Source organism: Triticum urartu, chromosome 5A (genome assembly GCF_056163025.1).
Source record: "Triticum urartu cultivar PI428250 chromosome 5A, HENAU_Tu73, whole genome shotgun sequence".
Taxonomy (NCBI): Eukaryota; Viridiplantae; Streptophyta; class Magnoliopsida; order Poales; family Poaceae; genus Triticum; species Triticum urartu.
The window spans coordinates 616,166,323-616,176,878 of NC_141877.1; the positions used below are offsets into that span (position 1 = coordinate 616,166,323).

Below are 10,556 nucleotides of genomic sequence, written 5' to 3' on the forward strand. Positions count from 1 at the left end.
GGTGGCAAACTACCATGTAGTACTCTTCCTCGCTGCTGGCGTCTGCGGACGTGTGCCGGCGGGGCACGGCCGGGGCGGAGCTAGCGATGTCCTCCTCGTTGTCGCTCTTGCCCCACACCTCATCCGCCGCCCCACACCTCATCCGCCGCCTGGTCGAACTTTCTCGAGAACCCTGCCCCCAAGTTTTTGGTGGGCCAGGGCAGTTAGACACGGCCGTGGCAGTGGTCCGGACACTCGCAAAGCCCCCCTAATTTGTCTTAGGTTTGCGAAAAAAAGTGTTTCCGAACCACCGAGCGAACCGATACAGGCCCATCTTGGATGGCACAACACGGTCACACCGCGTGGTCCGAACGCACGCGGAAGGTTTAAGGGTCCGTGTTAAAGATGCCCTTAAGCTGCCATATATCCAAAGATGCATCCCACAATGTTGATCACAATTCCAAATTAATTTTCTTTTCAGGTTATTATTTTCAAACTCAACAGATATACGTCTGCCATGCATGCATATATAATTCCAGCCGGACCGCGTAGTCCAACAATCGTACGTGCATGGTTTGCTACCTCTGGTCTTTCTCCTCCTGAACTCTAGATCTGCCGGCGCGCTAACGAACAGCTCATCGGCATGACGACGTCGACGGCCTGCTCCATCGCCGTGCTCATGGCCACCGCCATCCTGGTGGCGGCCGCGACCCTTTCCGCCGCTGCCGGCCGGTGCAACGCCCGGAAGGATCTCGTCATATGGCAGAGCCTCGGCGAGCCTCAGAGGGACCTCTCGGCGAGGTACAGGGTGGAGGTGGTGAACCAGTGCAACGGCGACGGGCGCACCGGCAAGCCCTGCTCCATGTCGAAGATCCACCTGCGGTGTGGCAACTTCCGCTCCCTCGTCCCCGTCGACCCCAAGTTGCTCCGGCGCATCGGCTCCGGCGTCTGTCTCCTCAACAACGGCCACTCCATCCGGCAGAACGGCAACGTCTCCTTCGTCTACGCCAACTACCGGCGCAACAACCTCTACGTCCGCTCGGCCAGATGCAATTGATTGATGTCTTGTTTTTCTTGGTGCATGCCTATGTAATTCTTTACAAAGCGGCCATACGAGCAGTCTAGTTGGATGACTTCAAAGACATGTGATACATCTGTACTTGCGCACCGTGATTTATTGCATGAACATCTCTATTTGTAACTCTCGTCGTCGGGACTTCATCACCGTGTTTATTCAAGGGTTTCTAGGGCATCTTCAAGCGGACCTGTAAACCTTCCGCAACCGTCCGGATCACGCTGTCCGGACCATAGAAGCCATCCAACGCAGCCCTGTATCGGTCCGCGAGACGTTTCGAACGCGATTTCTCCGCCAAACGGAGACAAAAATGAATGAGGTCTGCGGGAGCCCGGACACGCGAAATGTACGAATTCGACACCCCCCAAAACCCTTTCCGGACCCCATGACTCCATCCTCCCCCATTTCTCTCCTTCCTTCTTTATCTCTTGCCGTCGCCGCTGCTCCACCAGTCCGGCCACCACGCCACACCCCTGCCGGAAATCTGCATCTTCGTCACCTCAGGCGATCCAGCAGGGTTCCACGTCGCTTCTCCTCCGTCTTCGATCACCCCCTGTCCTCCGACTGCCTCGCCGGGTACCATCCTCTACCATGCCCGGCAACTGTTCGATGAAACGTCGGAGCTGAAAACAGTTGTCCCTTTTTGTCTGTACCAAGGGATTCCAATTTGGAGTACATATACGAGCAGTATGTTGAGTCTTCCGACGACTCATCGGACGAGGAGGAGTACTCTGATGAGACGACAATGATGCAGGCGGTCCTTGAAGACGTGGAGCGTGCGAAGGAGCATGTTCTCAATTTCAAGGGCTCGATCAAAGGTCATCGCATGCTCAACCGCAACAGGGCACGCATGCATTTGATTCCGATGGCTGACTACTTTGCCCCCGATGCACTCTTCGCTGAACATTTTCGCCGGCATTTTCGGATGCGCAAGACCATCTTCGATCGTTTGTACCATGATGTCCGGTCCTATGATGACTACTTCATCCTGAAGTAGGACGTCGTGGGAACGATTAGCTTTTGTGGTTACTAGAAGTGCACATCCGCACTCCGGATGCTTGCATATGGCACGGCCGCTGATTCGTGGGACGAGTACCTACGAATATCTGAGAGCACATGCGAAGATGCCATGTTCAAGTTTGCAACTGCCATGGTGGAGGTGTTCGGATCTCGGTACCTGAGAGAACCAACTGCGGCAGACACCGAGAGGCTTCTGGCAATCTCAAAAGCAAGAGGGTGGCCAGGTTTGCTTGGATCTGTTGACTGCATGCATTGGAAATGGAAGAACTGCCCAAATGCTTTACAAGGGCAATATCAGAGTCATGTTAAGAAGCCCACCATCACTCTTGAAGCAGTTGCATCACATGATCTTTGGATTTGACATGCTTTCTTTGGTATGTCCAGGTCTCACAATAGTATCAATGTGCTGCAACGATCATCGTTGTTTGCGAGGCTGACTGAAGAAAAAGCTCCTCCTTGCCACTATACTGTCAATGGATATGATCGAGTACAACATGGGTTACTATCTGGTTGAAGGTATCTATCCTTCATGGGCTACCTTTGTCAGCACCATCTCAAACCTATTTGGCCAAAAAAAGGCTCACTTTGCCCAAAGACAAGAAGCATCTAGAAATGATGTCGAGAGGGCATTTGAAGTCCTTCAGGCATGTTTTGCAGTTGTTCGTGGACCTGCAAAACAATGGGATCCAAAGACCTTGTGGGGGTTGATGACATGTTGTGTGATCATGCACAACATGATTGTCGAGGATGAGGATGACGATGCTGCTGCAGCTCTGGAATTTGAGAACATGGGTGATCCTATCCAACTTCTGGACCAGAATCCAGTCATACTTGGGGAGTTTATTCAAATGCATCAACAAATTATGCATCGGCCAACTCATGAGCAGCTCAAGGAGGATCTGATTGAGCATCAGTGGGTGGTGAAAGGAGACAACAATGTTGGATGTAAAATATTTGAACTTTTTAAAATTTAAACATGTTCTGCATGTGGCTATTTGAACTTCTGTGCACTTTGCATGCGGCTACTTGATCGTGTGGACTGGTGGGGAAATCCGAAAAGCCGGATGTATGCGGCTATGGTTGGATGGTTGCCTCCCGCATCCGTGTCCGCGACTGGTCCCCTCTATCCGTGCACGAATGCAGGAGGTTTTTTACAGGTTGCCGTTAAAGATGCCCTTATATATACACACCATAAATAGGCTTGGTCCTGTGCTTTGCATAAACTTTAGTTCACCATCTCCTGTTATATACACCAACTACTTATGTCAGAGATCGAAGTCGCCTCATTAATATCCAACCAATTTCTCTTTGTCAACAGATTTAGTACACAAACTCTCACAATGCCCTTTGTCAACAACACGCAATCATCGCAAACACCTTGTTTGATGCGCCAAAAAAACAAAATCTAAGGAAAAGAAAAATGAAACGGACGGATCTCCACTCCTCTTGAGACGACGAGGCCACCGGACGTGAAAAAGGAGCGGGGACCAAGGCAACGACATGGAGGAGACTTTAGCGGCGGTGGCTAAGGTCGGGAACAGGAGTGTCGTTTGCACCTCTTCTTTTTATTAGAAGAAAGGAAAGAAGCTCCTACTGTGTTGTCTTTACACGATGATCAATCTGTCATTCTTCACACAACGTGTAACCATACTTGCACACCCATCCGATCGAGGTATAATTGCAGTTGCACACTCACTTAAATGCACACAACAGTAGTTGCACGCCAGCCGGCTGTTTGCAACTCATGTTAACTGGCCGTGTGCAACTCTGCATGTCCAACAACCGGGTGCAACACAGTTGCACACCTGCCCACTGGTGCGCATTTGCAGTTGTACGCATGCCAAATGTGTCCAACTACATGTCCACCTGTTGTGCACAACTTTTATTGCATGTCCATTCACATGTGCGTTGTATATTCATCGACCATGCACAACTACATTTACATACTTTCTAGAGAAACAAGAACAGTAAAAAAAAAGAGGAAACAAAGAGAATGAGAGTGGAAAATAGAAGTGAAAATAAGGAAGGAAGGCAAAACAATGGAATTTTTGTATGTTGATGCAAGCTGGATGAAATGTAGTTATTAATTAATACAACAAAAAGATGACATGCGCAGGCCACTTTGCTAGTTGAATAAATCTACTTAAACAAGCCCCTTCCATTTGCTTAAAACTACCCACAGTGGGAGTAACATAGGTAGTAATATCACACATATCTAGATAAAATAGATGATGTGGCAAGTAATAAATGAAAAAAAGAGGCATATAGTAACATAGCTAGTTACTACTAGTATGAGTAACATCATACATATCAAGGTAAGATGAGTCTAAATCATAATAAATGAAGTATTGCATGTTACCACACATATGTTACTCCCCACTATAGAGGTAGTAACATAGAGTAGTAACATGGGCATGTTACCACTCTATGTTACTACCCATTGTGGCTAGTCTAAGCAACTAAGTTTGGTGAAATCATTATTTGTCCATTGCTGAACACAGCTTCTTTATTTGCAACTTGCACCAACAAGTGAAGGACTTGTTGCGACCCATTCATGTATCATTGACATTGAGATTAATGGAGAGGGTCAAAATAAAATATAAGGACGTCAATGTCTCGACTTAGTAATGAAGAGAGTATATACCTATTGAACGGAAGTTCGTATTAACACGTTATGTTTCTTGCAAAAAACAAACACGTTATGCAGTATATTTGTTTTCACGATCAGGAAGCCCAAGCATCCGTTGACGCCGAATTACTTCCAATTAGCTAGTCTACTACTAGTTGGGTTGGATGTATGCGGTATGCTATAAAGTTGGTTGTTATCCTCAAAGCCAGCAGCTAAAACACGGTGCGCCATGGAGATTTTCTTAAGTTTGTGCTTAGTTATCGTAGCCACGGTGCTAGTCCTTTGGTTTCTTAGCTCTTCCCATGACAAGTCCAAGACCAAGAAGAGGTTGCCCCCCGGACCATGGACCCTTCCGATCATAGGCAGCCTCCACCACCTCATCGGCCACCTCCCGCACCGAGCCCTGTCGGAGCTGTCTCGCCGGCACGGCCCGCTCATGTACCTCAAGTTCGGCGAGGTCCCCACCGTGGTGGTCTCCAGCGCCGAGGCGGCGGCGCTGGTCATGAAGATCAACGACCCTACCTTCGCGGACCGGGGAAGCGGCGTCGCGCTGGACATCGCCGGCTGCGGCGGGAAGGGGATCATGCTGGCCCCCTACAGCGACCGTTGGCGGCAGATGCAGAAGCTGCATCGTGGAGCTTCTTAGCGCCGCGCAGGTGAGGCGCATGGCGTCCATTAGGGCCGAGGAGGTGGCCGGCCTCGTCCGCTCCCTGGCCGCCTCGCCCGCGGGTGGCACCGTGAACCTCAGTGAGAAGTTGCCGGTGCTGGCGAACGACATCGTCGCTAGGGCCGCGTTCGGTGGGAAGTGCGCGCAGCAGGGAGAGTATCTCCGCGAGCTCGACGAGGTCATGACGCTGCTGGGGGGCTTCATCCTCGCTGACCTCTTCCCGTCGTCAAAGCTCGTGCGGTGGCTGGGCACTGGCGAGCGCCGGCTGAGGAGGAGTTGTGGCCGGATCCAGCGCATCATCGACAACATCATCGACGACCGCAGGGCGAGGCGTGCAGCCGACGGTCCCCGTAGCACCGACGACGAGGACCTGCTAGACGTGCTGCTCAGGTTGCAGGAAGAGGACTCGATGACATTCCCTTTAACCGCGGAAATAATTGGCGTGGTCATCTTTGTGAGTATGCCGATTATTCCATTCCTTTTCTCTTAATTTCCTATACTCCTATGCCATGAGCCCATGACACAAGGAATAATAGGCGTGGTTACCTAACTACAGTATCTAATAATTACTATTGTTTGTTTCTAAAATCTAAAAAGTGGCCGCGCGCTATATGGACAGAACGAGCGGCCGCGTTCTGACCGCTCGATCTCGCTCGTTGCACGTGGATGACAAGGCCCACCACTACCCGAAGGACCAACCCACCCCCGGTTTCCCCTAGCTAGCCGCCACTCCCTCACCCCTCTCTCTCCCGCGCGCGGCCATGGCAGCCGTCGGCGCACCTTCTGCCTAGCTGTTCCTGCCGCTGGTCCTCTGCATCTTCCGCTGCTGCAGGTCATCACCGCAGGTCGCCTTTGGTCAAGGTTGGCCGCGCCGCCGCCCCCCCTGGTCGAACACTCAGGACACCCCGCCGCCCTGATCGACCGAACAGCCGCGACACACAGCGGGTTGTTGTGCTGGTGCTCCTAGGTGTAACACGGGAAGAAGCGCAGATCGGCGGCCGGCCTTCTCCGTCAACTTGAACTTGGGGTACACCGTACACCACCGCCGCCCCCAGTGGTGGAGCTGGGTGCGGATGCTGCTGCTGCTTTGTGCCGCTGGCAGCTGCCATGAGGAGGCGCAAGCAAGGAATCGTGATGGAAATAGTCGTGTTTCTGTGATTGATTGACAGCGGCTCTCTGTGCTGAGACTTGAGAGAGAGGTGAGATGGGAAGGTTGGTGGTATGGTTCGTTGTGTATATACACGTAGGTGTTGCCATGGTGATGGATGAAGTGGTTTAGTTAGATTTTAAGACTTGGTTTGTGAGGAGAGAAGTGAGAGGAAGAGATTGTTGGATGGAATTAACCCGGCCGACCATGCATGCATACGTGTAGGTAGGAAGAAGTGTAGCTTAGCTTGCAAGTTACGTATACATGGAGACATGACCTCATGGTTTAATCTGCTGGCTAATTACAAGCTAACCAAATCCATGCAGTGATGTTTAGTTGGCTTGTAATGTAGTCTAGTTGTACATATGTTGATGTTTAGTTGGCAGGGAAGACTAGTTGCACACATATATGCTCAGTTGGTTTGTAACCTAGTCTAGTTGCACACACATTAATATTTAGTTGGCTTGTAATATAGTCTAGTTGCACACACATTGATGTTTAGTTGGCAGAAAATACTAGTTGCACATACATTCTCAGTTGGCTTGTAATGTAGTCCACTTGCACACACATTGATGCTTAGTTGGCAGCGAAGACTAGTTGCACACACATATGCTCAGTTGGCTTGTAATGTAGTCTAGTTGCACACACATTAATGTTTAGTTGGCTTGTAATATAGTCTAGTTACACACACATTGATGCTTAGTTGGCAGAGAAGACTAGTTGCACACACATATACTCAATTGGCTTCTAATTTAGTCTTGTTGCACACATATTGATGTTTAGTTGGCAGGACTATTGGCACACGCATATGCTCAGTTGGCACGGCAATGTAGTTTAGTTTGCACACACATTGATGTTTAGTTTGCAGGACTATTGGCACACACATATGCTCAGTTGGCGTGGCAATGTAGTCTAGTTGCACACATATTGATGTTTAGTTGGCAGGAAGACTAATTCGTCGAAACATCTACTTTTGAAGAGCACGTCGCGAGGGTTTTAACAATGAAAACGGATCTGAATTTCGACACGCGGTTTAGAAGATATATATTTTTTATAATTCTGAAAACAAAAAATTAATGCACTAGGAACGAACATGGGGAACATGCATCCATCACTTGAGAAAAGACCACATAAGATGATTAATTAGCGGTATCCTTTTAGTATTTTTGGATTACGTAATTTTGCTCTTTTTAATATGTGGTAGTGATCTAGACGTTTGGGACCAGGGGCCGGCCGCTCACGAGCGGCAGCGAGCGCCCGGCCACCAGCTAGACCGGTCCTTGTTTGTTTTCTGTATTCTATACGTAGGACATGTTTGCAGCTGCTAGTGAGACCACAGGAACGACGTTGGAGTGGGCAATGTCGGAGCTCTTGAACAACCCCAAAGCCATAGCAAAGGCACAACTAGAGGTGCAGGAAGTGCTAGGTCCAGGACGAGCAGCCATCACAAACTCCGACCTCGGCGGACTCCACTACCTTCGGATGGTCATCATGGAGACCCTGAGGTTGCATCCCGCGGGTGTCATCATCCTCCGAGGGGCCAGAGAGGATTGTGAAATATTAGGCTACAAAAATGCTAGACTTACAGAAATCCCACTACGAACGCAAGTTACGGGATTGCATGGCTGAATCTCATTGATTTTCTCTCCATAAAGTTAGCTGTGGGACCCAAATTATGATGAATCCTAGGTCTCCAGCTCATCTCCGTAAGCAGTTTCCGTAGAAACTGCCCGTAGCTGTAGCAAAGTTCTATTAAGCTATGACATTCCTAAAGGCATCAAGGTGCACATTAACGTCTTCGCAATATCGAGGGATTCTAGATATTGGGAAGACCCTGAAGCCTTTAAACCAGAGAGGTTTGAGAACAACGACGTAGATTATAAGGGCACACACTTTAAGTTCATCCCCTTTGGGGCTGGGAGACGGTAGTGCCCAGGAATTCTGTTTGGTATGTCAACCCTGGAGCTAGCACTGGCGAACCTTCTCTACCACTTTGACTGGATGCTCCCTGATGCGGCGATCACAAAGCCGGTGGACATGTTCGAAAGGTTTGGCCTCACTGTATCTAGGAGGTCTGCCCTTCTGCTTAGGGCTATTCCGCGTGTATGCTCCAAAGATGCGTAGATTTGGACCTTGTTAATTGTGTCAACATATCTACACCTCCCTTTTACACCAACATCATCTTCTGTATACAAATAAAGCTTAACAAAATTTATGGTTTTTTCTATCATTGCTCATAGAGTACTCTTGTTCACTGTATCTAGGAGGTCTGACCTTCTGCTTAGGGCTTTTCCGCGTGTATGCTCCAAAAATGTTCAACGTATGCTCCAAAGCATAGAGTACTCTTCTTCACATATGCTCCAAAGCTGCGTAGATTGGGATTGTGTTAAGTGTGTCAACATATCACTTCCCTTTTAACATACACCGACATCACTTGTTGTATACATATAAGCTTAACAAAACATTATGGTTTCACAATGTTGAACATGTATTTGAAAAATAAGTTCATGACACTTAGAAAAATATTCTCATGCTCATGATGTTTTTGAAAATGTTCAGCGTGTGTATAAAAGATATTCAGTGTGTATTTGGCAAATATGATCATGATATTTATAAAAATATTCGCATGGTCGTGATATTTTTGAAAAATATTCGACATGTGCTCAGAAAATGTTCAACTTGTGTTCGGAAAATGTTCAACGTGATTGTTTATTTCTTAAATTGACATGCATCTAAAAAATGTTTTACATGTATCTAAATATTGTTTGACGTGTATTTGAAAAAAAATAACGTGCATTGCAAAAAATAAAAAAAGTAACAACAAAACATAAAAAGAAAAGTGGAAATTAGAGAAAAAAAAGAAAACCATTGAAAAACAATACAGATAGAAAATCGGGCGGAACCTTTACAAACTCGGTGGAAGGTTCCTAAATTCGGTCCACACCAGTTGGCCGACCAGTAAGGAAGAGGTTGTAGGCAAGGCTTCCTTCGGTAGCAAATAAACAATACACAGCTCTGATGCAAAAATCAAATTTGGTGGTCCTAAAAAATCCGCTTACGAAATCATTTTGATACATGAAAAACATATTCAACGTGAAAAATTGTTCGAAAAATGAAATAATGTTCAAGAACTTTAAAATCGTTCAGAAAACAAAAAAATGTTCTTTAATTTTGAAATTGTTCATTAAAATAAAAAAAACACAATTCCAAAAACCTTTTCGAAAAAATATTCACAAAAATATGAAATAAAAATTGTTCTCAAATTAAGAAAAATATTCTAAATTTCAACAAGGAAATCTTGAATTCAACAAATGTTCTCGACTTCCACAAAATGTTCTCAAACTCAAAAACACAAAAACAAACAGAGAGTTGATTGTTGGAAAAATAAAATAATTTTTCAGAAATTCAGAAAAATTCTGAAATTCCGAATATTTTTATAAAAATATGGAATTTTTCTGAAAGATCGTTATTTTGGAAAAAAAGAACATTGTTTTCAAAACGTGAAGTCATTTTTTAAAAATCGGCTTTTTGAAAAAGGAACAAAAAATTGAAATGTTTAGAGGTTTTTAAGTTTCTAAGTTTTTAAAAGTTATGATAATTCTTCAAAATTCTGTACTTTTTTTGCGGAATTAATTTGGAAATATGCACAAAGTTATGCTTTTTTTTGGAAAAGACGGGCATATTTTGAAAAATGTTAACAACGTTTAATTTATATTTACTAAAATTTAAAAACTATGGAAAATAAAAAATAGGGGAAAAATTAAAAAGTAAACCAAAAAATAATAAAAATCATAAAAAAATATAATATAAAATAAACAGAAAAGCAGGGTAAAAACCTGGTTCACAAAACCTTTTGGTTTCACAAACAGGAAAAGCCGGAAGGAACCAGTTAGAAGGTTCCCAAAACCAAAACGACTGAGAAAAGCTAAATGGGCCAGTCCAATGCGCTTGACCTTATGCGTTTGGTGAATGGGACAACGCATCGAGCGCCTTATAGAGATCTCCCCTGCTACAAACACACCTGCGGTGGCCTCGAGGA

At 46.2% G+C, this 10,556-nt stretch overlaps 3 protein-coding genes across 3 annotated transcripts; all 3 read left to right on the forward strand.

Annotated features, from left to right (window-relative positions):
• The first annotated feature begins 622 nt into the window (after nt 1-622).
• LOC147973385 (TPD1 protein homolog 1A-like) lies at nt 623-1,036 on the forward strand. The gene has a single exon (XM_087524663.1). It carries the CDS (start codon nt 623-625, stop codon nt 1,034-1,036), a length of 414 nt encoding a protein of 137 aa, XP_087380789.1.
• A 1,072-nt stretch (nt 1,037-2,108) lies between these two features.
• On the forward strand, nt 2,109-2,435 carry LOC147973386 (uncharacterized). The gene has a single exon (XM_087524664.1). It carries the CDS (start codon nt 2,109-2,111, stop codon nt 2,433-2,435), a length of 327 nt encoding a protein of 108 aa, XP_087380790.1.
• A 2,393-nt stretch (nt 2,436-4,828) lies between these two features.
• LOC125506216 (ent-isokaurene C2/C3-hydroxylase) lies at nt 4,829-8,948 on the forward strand. Its single transcript, XM_087524973.1, is given in 4 exon segments — nt 4,829-5,327; nt 5,329-5,824; nt 7,826-8,081; nt 8,265-8,948. Coding segments are annotated over 4 exon segments (1,524 nt in total). The 5' UTR covers nt 4,829-4,932; the 3' UTR covers nt 8,642-8,948.
• The last annotated feature ends 1,608 nt before the right edge of the window (nt 8,949-10,556 follow it).